At 39.6% G+C, this 16,015-nt stretch overlaps 1 protein-coding gene across 3 annotated transcripts in view; it reads right to left on the bottom strand.

Moving 5' to 3' along the window:
• Positions 1–206: 206 nt before the first annotated feature.
• The window catches only part of LUZP4 (leucine zipper protein 4), a 40,993-nt gene continuing 25,184 nt past the window's right edge, over positions 207–16,015 (bottom strand). Inside the window, exons 5-7 of one of the 3 annotated variants that reach the window (XM_038588117.1) lie at positions 13,042–13,123; positions 7,928–7,980; positions 207–1,113 (exon numbers count right to left, since the gene is read on the bottom strand). In XM_038588117.1, the coding sequence (XP_038444045.1) occupies positions 1,077–1,113; positions 7,928–7,980; positions 13,042–13,123 (172 nt within the window). In that variant the 3' untranslated portion in view covers positions 207–1,076. The remainder of the gene's footprint in view (positions 1,114–7,927; positions 7,981–13,041; positions 13,124–16,015) is intronic. The other 2 variants (XM_038588116.1, XM_038588118.1) reach the window with 2 other exon arrangements.

Here is a 16,015-nt window from a genome sequence, read left to right as displayed (position 1 = left end):
CGTGATCCTGGAGTACTGGGATCAAGTCCCACATCGGGCTCCCTGCATGGAGCCTGCTTCTCCCTCTGCCTATGTCTCTGCCTCTCTCTTTCTGTGTCTCAGGAATAAATAAATAAAATCTTTTAAAAAAGAAAACAATTGTATAAATGAGCCATGCTAGAATACAACTATTTCTATATTCCTATACTGTATTTCATTTTCCTCACACAAATAACTACTAAATGTAGGACAGAATTTATTAGATTAGGCTAAAAACCATCAGTCTTACATGGAAGCACCAAGTAATTGTAAAACAGTATTTTTAGTGTGCTATAACAACAGGCTTAGCTGGACAACAGTTGACATCCAAATTACACTTTGATAATCCATTTGTATCAGGATCATTATTACTCTGGATCCCACATGTCAATGGAAAGGAAAAAAGTCACATTTGTATTGAAACTTTATTAATGTGGTCATAGAAAATGACAGAACGATCTGAAATTCCTACAAGTTCATGTCAAAAGCAAAAGCATAATTTGCTAGACAAAATGGAAAAGCGTGGCTACAAATTTATCCTTTTAATAAAGAGTAGAATTCCATCGTATTGACAGTGAATATTTCGTCACAATAGATGTTCATCAAAAAAAAAAAAAGATGTTCATCAATAATCTTGCTCTACTGTTGAAAGACAGTCTACTTAGTATTCATATGCAGGTTCTAGAGCTCAAAGAACAAATTAAACCAAAGAAGCAAATTCTCTAATGTTGAAAAGACACAGCATTCTGAAAGCATAGCTGTCTTCCTAACATCCCTCCTTCCAAATCACCTTCCCTACTTCTTACTCATCTTTCTGTTCTTTTATTCAAAGTAAACATTTTTTCTTCTATGCAAACACTTACTTTTGACAGATTATTCACATCAAAGCTTACTTAAGAAAAAAACACATTAACAGGAGCAGCAAAAAGTTAAATACTGAAAGAATATGTCTGTGTTCTAGCATTAATGCACTACATCTCTGTTAACAGCAAACCTTTAAGAGGAAAGAACATTTTGGTCTTCAGAATTGACAACAGATTCTGGTATTTTCTTCATTTTCATCTTAGAGAATCTTTCATGGAATGAAACCTCATTCTGTGCAGGAAAGAAAAGCAATGACTTCAGTGGGTTAACAACATTAAAAAACACTCATGGAATTTGGGTATTGACATAGAGAGAAGACTGGGAGTGATGACCAGAGAAGACCGTGAGTTGGAAGAAACTGCATAGAATTCTTCTCTGTGACCCTAAAAGTATAAAGGAGTTCGCTTGGTCTGTGGTAGAACCACTGAGGCTACCTCTTGGGTTCTTATAGGTGAAACGGTGTCACCAAAGGGCTTAAATTGAAGAGGTAGTGAAGAAAGCATACAATCATCCACAGATTAAGTGGGTAAGCTTCCCCATTGGGGTGAGGGGCAGGCTCACTTTATGCAGTGGAGATTAGATGACTCAACTATGCCCAGGAATTTGACCATCTGCCTTGTGAAGACACCCCTAGGGCTAAATGACTTCCAGTTGGTATAATTAGTCCATTACCAGATAGAATACCTCAAAGATCTCCCAAGACTTAACTTCCACTCTCTTCCTTACGTAGACTGCCACTGAGCCTAAGTTTCTCTCTCCATCTTCAAGAAGTAACTTTTTAAAAAAATATTTCATTTATTTATTCATGAGAGACACAGGCAGAGGGAGAAGCAGGCTCCATACAGGGAGCCCCATACTCGATCCCCTGACCAGGATCACGCCAAAGGCAGACACTCAACCACTGAGCCACCCAGGGATCCCAAGAAATACCTTTTTGACACCATCCCAAAACTTAAGTCAGAAGCCAGACTGATACTGCTCTGAGGCACAGGTACTCTCTCTGCTACTCTATGTTACCTATTTTCCACTTCTGGGTCATGTGCTTTTATGTGGAACACAAGTAACCAGACTATGGATGGAACAGGGTGCTCTGGTTAATTTAACCTGTTGGTAACTGAAGGTTGGCAGATGATTCTTTTGATTTCAACCCCTGCTGTGAAAATCTGTTAAAATACATTTGGGTTTTGGTTTTTTTTAATATATTTTTTAAATTTAAATTCAATTTGCCAACATATAGTATAACATCCAGTGCTCATCCCATCAAGTGCCCTCCTCAGTGACTGTCACCCAGTCACTCCATCCCCCCACCCACCTCCCTTTCCACAACCCTATGTTTGTTTCCCAGAGTTAGGAGTCTCTCATGGTTTGTCTTCCTCTCTAATTTTTCCCCACGCAGTTTCCCTCTTTTCCTTTATAATCCCATTCACTATTTCTTATATTCCCCATATGAATGAAACCATATAATGTTTGTCCTCTGATTGACTTATTTCACTCAGCATAATACCCTCCAGTTCCATCCACGTCAAAGCAAAAGGTGGGTATTTGTCATTTCTAATGGCTGAGTAATATTCCATGATATATATAGACCACATCTTCTTTACCCACTCATCTGTCGATGGACACCTAGGCTCCTTCCACAGTTCTACTATTGTAGACATTTGGGGTTTTTTGTTTTCATTTTTGTTTTAGTATGAAGTCTGGTAAACAGAGTGCCTCCTTGGCAGGTAAGAACCACGTTGAGCCTTAAGTCAGTACAGATGTAAAATGCACAGTAGATTGAGCTAAATCCATGTTTGACTTGAAGTTCACTTTAAAAAAATGAGTAATTGAGGTCAGCTTATTTTCTTGGCCTTCCTGTCTTTCACAAAATGGAAATACAGCGACTAAATTTCTTGTTTATTAAAGGGATCCAGAGAGGCTTTGGAGAACCACTTATTTTTCCTATACATGAAAGACAAACCTTGTATATACTTAAAATAGACATGGATTCTTAAACATCTCATGGGCATGCTTATGGTGCAATTCTATTACATTTACCTGATTATCAATTGCTCGAAAATTGAATTCTAGGTATATTCCTCTGAGCTGCTGCAGAGAACTCTTGGTTATAGTTTTTTTTTTTCTCTTTTTAGGAGTAAAGCTTTAACCCCCTGTCTTATGTATCTGTCAATTAAGTATAATAGTTAATAAAAATATATTTGACAGGCACTATAGATGAGCAACTTTGGGCCATTCAATTTAGCCTCTCTAGGTCTCTTTTCCACCAGCTATATAATGAAGAAGGCATACTCAAGAATCTTCCAAGTTCCTTTTAGTATTATGATTCCAAGTATTGGGGCTCCTGGATGGTGCAGTTGTTTAAGCTTCTCTTGGTTTCAACTCAGTCAGGTCATGATCTCAGGGTTGTGAGATTGAGCCCCGTGCTGGGCTCTGTTGCTCAGCTCAGAGTCTGATTCTCTCTTCTTCTCCCTCTGCCCCTCCCCTGATTTCTCTCTCTCTCAAATAAATAAATCTTTAAAAAAAAAAAAAAAAAAAAAAAAAAAAGATCCGGGGCTCCTGGGTGGCTCAGTCCACTAAGCGGCTGACTCTTGATTTCAGCTCAAGTCATGATCTCAGGATTCTCAGGAGCCCCACATTAGGCTCTGCACTCGTTGGGGAGTCAGCTTGAGATTAGTCAGATCTCCCACTGCCCCTCCCCCAGCTCTCTCTCTCTCTCTCTTGCTATTAAAATAAATTAATAAATCTTTTGTAAAAAAAGATTTCAATTATTGAATCTAGGAATGTTTGCATAGCATCTAAGAGGATCACTTACATGCATTAATCTAGCCTTTTCTATATTGTTACTTCAAAACCACTAGATGAGTTTTGCTACTACTTAAATACCAAAGCAGCTTTACTATTATTTTGATATGGTCTTTCCTATAAGCATTTTGGAACAAAAGTAGCTAGAGCTTCCATATATAAAGAAAATGCTTTAGTAGTTGCCTTGGGCTCAGGGGGAGGGAGGAATGGGAGTTAACGGGGAGTTACTAATGGGTACAAGGAGTTTCTTTTGGGGATAATGAAGGCATTGTAAAATTAGATTATGGTGATGGTGACATAACTCTGTTAATATACTACAAGCCATTGAATTGTATACCCTAAATGAGTGAAAATTATGAAATTTATCTCTTGAAGTTATGAAAATTATCTCTAAATAGAGTTGTGATTTAAAAAATAGCCAGAACACCTGACTACCTAGAAACTAATAAGAAAAGCAGCCTGGCAATCTAAAAATTTTCATTCTTCCATGTTGCAGGGATATCCTCTACTTAGGGCCTCCTGAATGGCTGATGGTGGGTCTCTTTTTTGCGTGTCTTATTAGGACAGCCCTTCATGAAAACAGCGCAGAAGATGTGTTTTTTAATGGATGGCTAAACAGTTCAAGGGAAAATGTTAACCACACGCTGTGTCTTAACCACACGCTGTGCCTTCATCTGTTTGGGCTGCTGTAAGTCAATAGACTGGATGGCTTATAAACAACAGACATTTATTTCTCATGGTTCTGGAGGCTGGGAAGTCTGAGATCAAGGTGCCACATGATCAGGTTTGATCAATGCCCTCTGCTGGATTATAGACTGCCAACTTCTACTAGGGCCTCACTAAGAAGAGACCAGGGAGCTCTGGAAGGGGCAGGGGGTAGGGAGGTCTCTTATATAAAAACACAAATCCACACTGGCTTAGTGACCTAATCACCTCCTGAAGGCCCTACTCCCAATGCTGTCACGTGGGGGCATCAAGATTTCAACATATGAATTTGGTGGGGGGAAACAAACATTCAGACCATAGCACACAGTCACACTCTGGAAGAGGGAGAGAACACGAGAGCCTAACTGCTGTGTGGTTCTCTTGATATTGTTAACTAAGTTGCTGTAGTCAGTGATTTTAAATAAAATCAGGTATTGTTTTCACTGTCACTTTTTTTTTCTGGTTATAAATACTCTTCCTATGAGGACCCAACTGGACCAAAAACAGTGTTTGAGTCGGCAGAGTGCTCTGAGTAATTAAATAAATACTGGCTTGCTAATTAACATTTAGTCATATTTTCTCTTTTTCTTTGACAACATTCCACAGAATGGGTACTTGTTTGTTGTTGTTGTTTTATTTATTGAACACAATATATTACATTCTTTTTTTTTTTAAAGATTTTATTTATTTGTTCATGAGAGACACAGAGAGAGAGAGAGGCAGAGACACAGGCAGATGGAGAAGCAGGCTCCCTGCAGGGAACCCGACGTGGGACTCGTGGGACTCGATCCTGGGATTCCAAAGATCACGCCCTGGGCCGAAGGCAGATGCTCAACCCCTGAGCCACCCAGGCTTCCCAATATATTACATTCTTAATTTGAAAAGCAGGTAAATGTAACGTTCTGGATGTGGTAAGCATAATTCCAAAAGTGGCCCCCACAGGGTTGCCTCAGAACTGTGAATGTGATGAGATACCACATCTTTGGCAAAAGAGACCTTGTAGATGTCATCAAAGTTATGAGCCAATTGACTTGAGAAAAGGCAGACTACCGTGGCTTATCCAGGCTAGCCCAATCTAATAATGAGATAAAAGCAAAAGAGGGGGCAAAAGGAGAAGTCAGAATGACTCAAAGAGAAGGAGGGGTGCCTGGCTGGCTTGGTTGGTAGAATGTGTGACTCTTAATCTTGGGCATGAGTTTGAGCCCCACATCAGATGTAGAGATTACTTAAAAAAAAAAAAAAAAAAGAAAAGAAATTAAAAAAAAAAACTAAAACAGGGCAGCCCAGATGGCTCAGAGGTTTAGCGCCGCCTTCAGCCTAGGGCGTGATCCTGGAGACCTGGGATCGAGTCCCGCATCAGGCTCCCTGCGTGGAGCCTGCTTCTCCCTCTGCCTGTGTCCCTTTCTCTCTCTGTGTCTCTCATGAATAAAGAAATAAAATCTTTAATTAAAAAAAAAACTAAAACAAAGAACGAGGACATGACATGACATGTTGTTGCTGGTTTGAAGATGGAGGGGGCCTGCAAGAAAGGAAATTCAGGCTACCTCTAGAAGCAGGGTGACCCTTCATTGAGAGTCAGCAAGCAAATAGAAACCTCATTCCCACAACCTCCAGGAACTAAAATTTTCCAACAACTAGAAGGAGCTTGGAAATGGATTCTTCCCCAGAGCCTCCAGATAAGCATACAGCCCAGGGCCAGCAACCTGATTTCAGCTCCACAAGGCCCTAGGTAGAAAGCCAGCCCAGTGCACCTGCACATCTGACCTATAGGACTCTGAAATGATAAAGGAGTGCTGTTTTATTTTTTCAAGATTTTATTTATTTATTCATGAGAGACAGAGAGAAAGAGAAAGGCAGAGACACAGGCAGAAGGAGAAGTAGGCTCTCCGCAGAAGCCGGATGTGGGACTCGATCCCAGACCCCAGGATCATGCCCTGGGTCAAAGGCAAACGCCCAACTGCTGAGCCACACAGGCGTCCCCAGGAATGCTGTTTAAAGTGGTTTGTGGTAATTTGTTTATACAGCAATAGAAAACTAATATGCTAGGCTTTTAAAGACTTTAACCTCTTCTTTACGTGTACTGGTGGAGACAATATAAGAGTAGAGGGGCACCTGGGTGGCTCAGTTGGTTGAGCGTCTGACTCTTGGTTTCCGCTTGAGTTGTGAGGGCTGTGCCCTCAGTGGGGAGTCTGCTTTCTCTCCCTTTCTGCTCTGTCCCCCATCTCATGCTTTTCGCTCTCTCTCCAAAAATAAATAAATAAATAAATAAATCTTTTTAAAAAAAGAGTAGAGGGATCCCTGGGTGGCGCAGCGGTTTGGCGCCTGCCTTTGGCCCAGGGCGCGATCCTGGAGACCCGGGATCGAATCCCACGTCGGGCTCCCTGTGCATGGAGCCTGCTTCTCCCTCTGCCTCTGTCTCTGCCTCTCTCTCTCTCTGTATGACTATCATAAATAAATAAAAAATTAAAATAAATAAATAAATAAATAAATAAATAAATAAATAAATATAAAAAAAGAGTAGAAAGCCCACAACTTTGTAGCCACACAAACCAAATTTGAATATATCATTCAAAATCTGAATTATGTTATTAGTTGTACTGCTTTGATACAGTTAATATATTCTATTGAGCTTATTTTATTCATTTATAATATGGAAATGTTTATACCTACTTCACAGGATTGCTGGAGATTAAATAATATCACAAATGCAAAAGTGCTTAGCACAGTGCCTAGCACATGATAGGCACTCAATAAATGCAGCTTATTATTAAACTGTTCCTATGTCCACAGCTCTCTAAACCCTTCCACAGGGGCAGCCCGGGTGGCTCAGCAGTTTAGTGCCGCCTTCTGCCCAGGGCCTGATCCTGGGGTCCCAGGATCGAGTCCCACGTCAGGCTCCCTGTATGGAGCCTGCTTCTCCTTCTGGCAGTGTCTCTGCCTCTCTCTCTCTGTGCCTCTCATGAATAAAATAAATAAAATCTTAAAAAAAATAAACCCTTCCACAGATGCCCTTGGTTAGGCCCATTTTGAAGGGAGTATAACAGCACACTTCCTTTCATGGCTATAGTTCTGAAAGGATACACAAATGCTCCTGAAAATTTCACCTGGCAAAGTCATCCATTCTTGAAACTAAGGTCATTTGGAACACTGGAATTTGCTTAGCATGTCTGGTATGTATTATAAAGAGCAGGCGGTTTTAGTCTTAAGAGTAAAAATGAAAAATCTTCATGGCACTAAATTTTTTAGGGTGACAATTCCTGCATGCTTTAAGTAGAAAGGGTACAACATCAAGACATTGATATTCACCATAGCAAAATGAAGCATGGAAATCTCAAACATAAACATAAAATCAAGCCAGGCAGTTTTACTTGGGAATTTTCTGGTTCTATATTAGGATCGTTAACAGCAATTGTTATGGATTGTTCAGAATCAGATTCTAGAGGCCCTCTGCTGTAAGTTACCTTTATTTGTTTTTGTTTCATTTTTCCCCTTAAAATAATAATTAAATTTAATTGTACAAATGTCTATCAGCAATTACCTTTCACGTCTTAGATCATTTTCACGGAAGCTGTGGTCATCTTCTGGTGACATCTATATGGGAAAAGTTGAAACAAATCATGCAAAAACCTTCCATACTCTGCACGACATGCTTATTTTCTACATTCTCAATTGACTAACATTTTCAGTAACAATTTTCTCTTTGCTTGATCCTCTGTCTACCATTTAATTTCAGATTTTTGGGATGCCTGGGTGTCTCAGCAGTTGAGCATCTGCCTTCAGCTCAGGACTGGTCCGGGAGTTCCAGAATCGAGTCCCGCATCAGGCTCCTGCATGGAGCCTGCTTCTCCTCCCTCTGCCTATGTCTCTGCCTCTTTCTGTGTCTCTCATGAATAAATAAATAAAATATTTAAAATAATAATAACAATAATTTCAGATTTCTCTCCCCTATTCACAAATGCAAGAATGTCAAAGTCAGTGGGCCCTTAGAGATCAAGCACTCCAACCCGCTCATGTCACAAAATAGGAAATCAGGATTCAAAAAAGTCAAATGCTTTCTCAAAGGCCTTATAGATTATAGTGACCCAGAAGTAAATTCTCAAGATCTAGATGTGGCCTGAATCCATATGATACTTGTCTGGATCTAGAAGAAAGATAATAATTGTAGATAAAATCTATGGTGTGTCCTTATAACCTTTCTATAACATGCCTGTGATATTGACTATATTTAAGATAACTAAGTGGGGGGGGGGTGCCTGGTTGGCTCAGTCAGTAGAGTGGGCAATTCTTGATCTTGGGGTTGTGAGTTTGAGTCCCACCTTGGATATAGGGATTACTTAAAAATTTTTTTTTAAAGATAGTTAAGTGATATAGAGAATGGTATTATCCCAATAATTTTAGAAAGTCTTACCTGTATACCAATCAGACATTCATGTGCAAGTTAGGATTATTTTTCCAATAATTAGTTTAAATCCCTTATCCCTGTAATTACTTTGTAAATGACAACACAGGTTACACTTACATGAGGTCAATGAGACAAACCAAAGCATAATGAAAACATTCCATTCAAAGGTTAACCTCCCCAGATCACTCCATAACTGAAATGGTTTCAGTGCACCCAGGTATGTGTAGCTAGTGTTTGGTGGTTCAGCTGTTTTTACAAGAAATCCTAACCACAGTTACAGTTTGCAAGCAGATTTGGTACTAAGAGCCTCACAAACAATATAATAGCAGCCCCAAAGTCCATCAAGCCAGCATATTTTAAAAGCACCACAACACGTGGAAGTATTCTTCAAAGTTAATGGTTACAGGTCAAATACCCTCTTATTGGAAAGTTTACGTTCAAGCTGGAAGCACATACTATGGTTTATAAGTAAAGATGTTACTGAAGGCAGCCCGAATTCAAGATGGATGTGTGTCTAGGGGTAACGACTCCATGAGTTAAACAGAGCCTCACACATGCTCTCCCATGTTCTACTATCAGCAACACTAGTCCTTGCCAAAAACCAAAGAAAGATAAAAATGCCTCTAGAATGGAGGTACAGTTTATGCAAACCAGTGGCAATCACCGCAGATTATCCAGGAGCATAACTAGGTGGTAGAGGAGCCAGAGTAGGAAAAATGAAAATAGGAGCCACGGAAATGGGGGGGGGAAAGGGCAGGAATTAGAACTCGAAGCTATTGGAAGAAAGGGATTTGAGCCAATGTGGTTATTTCTAAAATGAACTGATCGGTGCCATTTCCTTCCTTAAGGTCTTTCGATACTTCTATGTTGCGCTCGATAGCAAATCCATACTCCGGCACGGCACACGGGCCCTCCATGGCCTGGCTTCTGATCCTCTACCCCTTCACACTCACCTCTCAAGAGCTCTACCCACACACTTTACACTTGAGCTCAGTGGTTTTCAAACTATTTTTTTTAAGTGGCAAAATAGCTAGTTCTAACAAAATCTTATTTGGTATCCCAGTATGCACAATACTGGAAAGCAAAACTGCCTTCATTGCCCCTAAGGCACCTCTTCGAAACGCTACAACTCTACAGTACACAGTTTGAAAACTACTGCAGTCTGGTCAAACCAAGCCAATTGCAGTTTACCAGACACATGTGTTTGCTTGCTCGCTTTCCCTCTTTCTTTTTTTTAAAGATTCTATTTATTTATTTGACAGAGAGATTGCATAAGGACAAGCAGGGGGAGTGGCAGAGGGAGAAGGACAAGCAGGGAGCTGGACTCAATCCCAGGCCCCTGGGATCATGACCTGAGCCAAATCCAAGAGTCAGCTGCTTAACCAACTGTGCCACCCAAGTGCCCCACATGCTGTACTTTCTTTCACTTCTATACCCTTCCTCTGACTACAATGCTTTCTTATATTTTCTGCTTTGCTTACTTCTGCCCAGCCTCTAGGACTCAACTCAAACACTCTCTCCTTTTGGATGCCCTTCTCTGACCTCCCTACCTGGTTTGTACCTTGGGCCCACCTCTATCTAGGTATCTTTGCTATGCTTTCTCTCTCTCTCTCTCTCTCTCTTTCTCCCTCCCTCCCTCCCTCCTTTCTCTCTCTCTCCCTTCCTTCTTTTTCTTTCTTTCTTGGAGTAAAGATTCTTTCTCAAGTACATAGCACATTTCTGGCATATAATAAGAGCTCAAAAGTGTTAAATGAAGAAATACTACAAAGTAGAGAAAGAGGGGACTAAGAAAAGGCCATTGAATTTGACAACAAAGAAGTAATAAAAATCTTTTGATAGCAAAATTTATTGGAATGGTAGGAACAGCAGTCACATTCAAGAAATGAATGGGCCAACAGAAACACTTAGGAGGTGTAGCTGTTTCTATCTGGAAGTCTACTAGAGATTTTGTTCCTATTTTTAAAATACTCATATTTGCTTGAGCAGCCCGGGTGGCTTAGTGGTTTAGCACCACCTTTAGCCCAGGGTCTGATCCTGGAGATCCAGGATGGAGTCCCACGTCGGGCTCTCTGCATGGAGCCTGCTTCTCTCTCTGCCTGTGTCTCTGCCTCTCTTTCTCTCTGTGTGTCTCATGAATAAACAAATAAAATCTTAAAAAAATAAATAATAATAATAAAATAAAATATTCATATTTGCTCCTCTATTCTCATGGGGATTTTTTTTACTTCACGTTAAAAATCTCTTGAGGGGAACCTGGGTGCCTCAGTCGATTGAGTCTGCCTTTGGCTCCAGTCATGATCCCAGGGTTCCGGGATACAGCCCCACGTTAGGCTCTCTGCTCTGTGGGGAGTCTGCTTCTCCCTCTCCATCTCCCACTGCTTGTGCTCTCCCTCTCTCTCTCAAGTAAATAAAATCTTTTAAAAAAGAAAATCTCTCAAATAACAAATAAGCATATATATGTATAAAATCTGAATCACAGAAAATTAATTAGAATTTAAGGACTTTTTTAAAAGGCATGCATTTTTAAAGTAATCATGTCAATATGGCCATAATCAACATTTGGTAATTATAATGAATAATTTGATATAATCATCATAGTAATAATAAAATAATAAGAACCACAATTTATAAAATGCTTACCACAGTCCAGTCCCTGTGAAATCCAATTTATAGAATGCTTACCACAACAGTCTCTACCCTAAAATGTTTACATTTATTTCAATTAATCATTGCAACAACAACCTGAGGGATCAATATTATTCCCATTTTATAGCTGAGAAAACAGGCTCAAAGCGACTTGCTCAGACTTCCTTGGCTACCATGTTTCATTGAACCAAAACACCAAGATTATAAAATGCACTGTTATTTTGCATATCATTGAGAAAGCTTTTATAACTTTTCAATTTAACTATGGTATACCATTGAATCTAAGGCACTTCCTGATTTCAGAGATAGTAAAACCTAAAAAAAAAAAAAAACTGTATATCTTGAAATTGATTAGATATGGTAGTAAGTGGTAGAAATATGATACCATCCAAGCATGAGTCCAGCCCCCATTACTCACTAAACCGTGACACTCAGATCTCTTTAGCTATCTCATAGATGTCCTTCATTCTAATGCTATTTAGAGGGGGAGAAAACTAATATTGAGACAGGGGAGGTGATGTGTTCAAGGTCATACACACAGCTGGTAAGTAGATTAGCCAGGAAGGGAAGCCAAGTCGCTGAGACCCAGACTAGAACACTTTACATTATATTACACTGCCATTTAAGCTACCCTGTCTTTTCCTATGGGTAAAGAGGTATTGGAAAAAATACCAGAGGGTCGTGTGTGGGAAAAAGTATTAGGTATTTCATGTAGGAGCTACATCTACTGGATAGAACATTTCACCTAAATGCTTGTGTCAGGGGTGCCTGGCTGGCTCAGTTGGAGAAGCATGTGACTCTTGATCTCAGGGTCTTGAGTTAAAGCCCCACGTGGAGTGTAGAGATTACTTAAATAAATACAACTTTTAAAAATAATACATACTTATGTGAAACACATGGGTTCTGTATTAAAGATGGAAGTTTCCAGCAAAATAGATTTAATTGGCTTAATTGATATACAGCATTTCTTGTGATTGATATTCATAGAACTCCAGTAAATAAATAAATAAAATAAAGACAGTATCCTAGGGATTCAATAATTGTAAAAGTGTATTTAAAATAATACATGTAAAAAATGAATAAAAAAATAAAATAAAATAAAATAAAATAAAATAAAATAAAATAAAATAAAATAATACATGCTAGTGGGGCACCTGGCTGGCTCAGTTGGTAGATCATGGGGCTCTTGATCTCAAGGTCATGAGTTCAAGCCCCATGTTGGATGTGAAGCCTACTTAAAAAGAATAATACATGCTACTAATAAGTTTTATTTGTATAATCCTATCTCACTTGAGAGGCTCAGAGGCTAAATAACATAAGGTAGGATGAGGGTAATGGAAGTGGGAACCTTTGGCAAGCAATTGTACCACAAGGCTGGAAACACATGACTCACATAGACATGTGTGACATATGTGGCTCCCTCTTACCTTGCTGTTGGTAAAAAGGTTTTACAATGTCTTAAAGTAATCATCAGTACAAGCAGATGCCAAAACTAACTAGGAGAAGAAAAGTAGCTACAAAAAGAAAAGCCTATTCTAATGAAAATGATACGGAAAAAACTACATAGACTCTGTACTATTAATACTGAAAGTGCGGATCCTTACCCTTCGATTCTTATTCATTTGATCATGTCTCTGCTGCATCTGCTTCTGGAAGTATTCATCCCTTCTTTTCATTATTAAATACCTGATATGAATCATAAATGGTGAAACTTTAAAAAGCAACCTTTTAGTTCAAAAGAAATTATGTAAAACATAGATCTTCAAGCAATGTTATGTTATTATATGTATTTGATGTCTGGTTTAAGACAAGATACTAGAATTAGAATACAGAAGAGTGTTTTGATAAATGATTTTCAGCTTAGATTTGAATTATTACTTACCGCACGCATCACAAAGATTAGACATTAGCCAGGCATTTGGGTGACCATTTTTGTTTAAATTTTTTTCAGGAGTGATGTCAGCAAGATGGTATTTATGGATTCAATGCTTTGTTTCCTCAAAATTCCTAAGTTGAAGCTCTAACCCCCAAGGTGATGATATCAAGAGCAGGGGCCCTTTGGGAGGCAATTAGGTTTAGATGAGGGACGCCTGGGTGGCTCAGCAATTAAGCATGTGCCTTCGGGTCAAGGCATGATCCTAGAGTCCTGGGATTGAGTCCCACATCCGGCTCCCTGCATGGAGCCTGCTTTTCCCTCTGCCTGTGTCTGTGCCTCTGTCTGTGTGTCTCTCATGAATAAATAAATAAAATTTAAAAATCTTTTTTAAAAAAGTTTAGATGAGACTGGGGTCCCCATGATGGGATGAGTGTCCTTCTAAGAAGAGGAAGAGATCAGAGTTTATTCTCTCTCCACTATGTTAGAACACAGAGAGAAGGTGGCTATATACTAGACAGGAAGAAAGCCCTCACCAGAACCCAACCATGCCAGCACCCTGATGTCAGACTTTCAGCTCCAGAACTGTAAGAAATAAATTTCTATTGTTTAAACGACCCAGTCTGTGGTATTTTGTCATGGCAGCCCAAGCAGACAAAGACAATGGCAGACTAGGAAGCTATAGGCCCTCCTTGCCTCAGAGATACACTAAATTAAAAACAATATAAAAAAAAGATATATAAACTAGAAGACTTCTATGAGAACTCCAGAGACCAGCTGAGAAGCTACAGCACCCAGGCCATTGTAAAACCAAGAAGGGATTCCAGTGAATGGGGTAGGAATATTCATGACATTTAGTGCACCCATCTGTGTCCCTTCCCCTATGGTCGAGCATAGAGCATCTGGGAGGAAACCCCTATATTAATTAGGGCTCCTCCCTTGGGGAGGAAACTACAGAGTGGACCTTGTATGCAATGTTCTGGTTTCTCTGGGGGCTGCCCGAGAGGGTGGTTTTTGTCTCAACAGACTCAGAGCATTCATGGGACTGGTGCCAGAGTTCGGAAGCTACTGAAAACAAAAGGTAAGCAACACATTAGAGCTACAGTTCTGTAGGCAGATGCTAAGGGGCACAAGAGATTATGCAAAGTCTGAAAGGTGCTAGAGCTCCCAGATAGTAGATTGGTGGTCTTCCCCTGCATGAAGCCAGTACACAAAAACTGGGAAAGGTGTTTGTTGTTTCAAACGCCCAAATCCCAGCAAAAACTATAAGACACACACAAAGAAAAAGAAACATGGTCCAATCAAAGGACCAAAATAAAACTACAGAAATCAACCCTGAAAAATGCAGATCTATGAATTACCTGAAAAAGAATTTAAAATAATGGCCATAAAGATACTCAATGAGCTAAAAGAGAACACAGACTAAAGGAAATCTGGAAAACCGTGCATGAACAAAATAAGAACATCAGCAAGGGACAGCCCAGGTGGCTCAGCGGTTTAGCGCCGCCTTCAGCCCAGGGCCTGATCCTGGAGACCTGGGATCGAGTCCCACGTCGGGCTCCCTGCATGGAGCCTGGTTCTCCCTCTGCCTGTGTCTCTGCCTCTCTCTCTCTCTCTCAGGAATAAATAAAATACATTAAAAAAAAAAAAAAGAACATCAGCAAGGAGACAGAAACTATGAAAAATAATGAAGCAAACCCCGGAGCTGAAAAATACAATAACTAAAATGAAAAATTCTTTAGATAGGGTTCAACAGAAGATTGGATCAGGCAGAAAAAAGAATCAGCAAACTGGAAAACAGGTCATTTGAAATCATTGAATCAGAGGAGCAAAAATAAAAACGAATGAGAAGAGAGCCTAAGGGATTTATGGTACATTATCAAGCTGGACAATATATGCATTTTGAGAATCCCAGAAGGGGAAGGAGGGGCAGAGAGCTTCTTTGAAGAGATAGAAGCAACCCAAATGTCCACTGATGGGTAAATAAAGTGTGATATACACAATGGACTATCATTCAGCCTTTAAGAAGAAGTAAATCCTGTCACATGCTATGACATGGGTGAACCTTGAGAACATTATGCTAAATGGTGAAATAAGCCAGTCACAAAAAAAACACAAATACTATGTGATTCCACTTACAGGAGATATCTAAAGTAGTCAAAGTCACAGAAACAGCAAGGAAAATGGTAGTTAGAAGAAATGTGTGGGAAATATCAGAAAGGGAGACAGAACATAGACTCCTAACTCTGGGAAACGAACTAAGGGTGGTGGAAGGGGAGGAGGGCGGGGGGTAGGGGTGAATGGGTGATGGGCACTGAGGGGGGCACTTGACGGGATGAGCAGTGGGTGTTATTCTGTATGTTGGCAAATTGAACACCAATAAAAAATAAATTTATTATAAAAAAAAAGAAAATGGTAGTTACCAGGGGTTGGAGTGAAGGAAAAATGGGAAGTTATTATTTAATGGGTACAGTTTCAGTTTTGTGAGATGAAGAAGCTCTGCAGATTTGTTTCACAACATTGTGGCTATACTTAATGTCACTCAAGTGTACACTTAAAAGTGATTAAGATGGTAAATTTCATGCTGCTTTTTTTTACAATTATTTAAAATAAAAAGACAAAATTCAAGAACCTTTAAGATGTTGCTGGTTGGCATAGATCCTTAGCCACATAATCCAAATTTCTCCTTTCACATATTAGGAGAT

The sequence above is a fragment of the Canis lupus genome, chromosome X (genome assembly GCF_011100685.1).
Source record: "Canis lupus familiaris isolate Mischka breed German Shepherd chromosome X, alternate assembly UU_Cfam_GSD_1.0, whole genome shotgun sequence".
In the NCBI taxonomy this organism is placed as follows: domain Eukaryota; kingdom Metazoa; phylum Chordata; class Mammalia; order Carnivora; family Canidae; genus Canis; species Canis lupus.
Note: the sequence above shows the minus strand (reverse complement) of the source record. Positions and strands in the feature narration are given on the sequence as shown.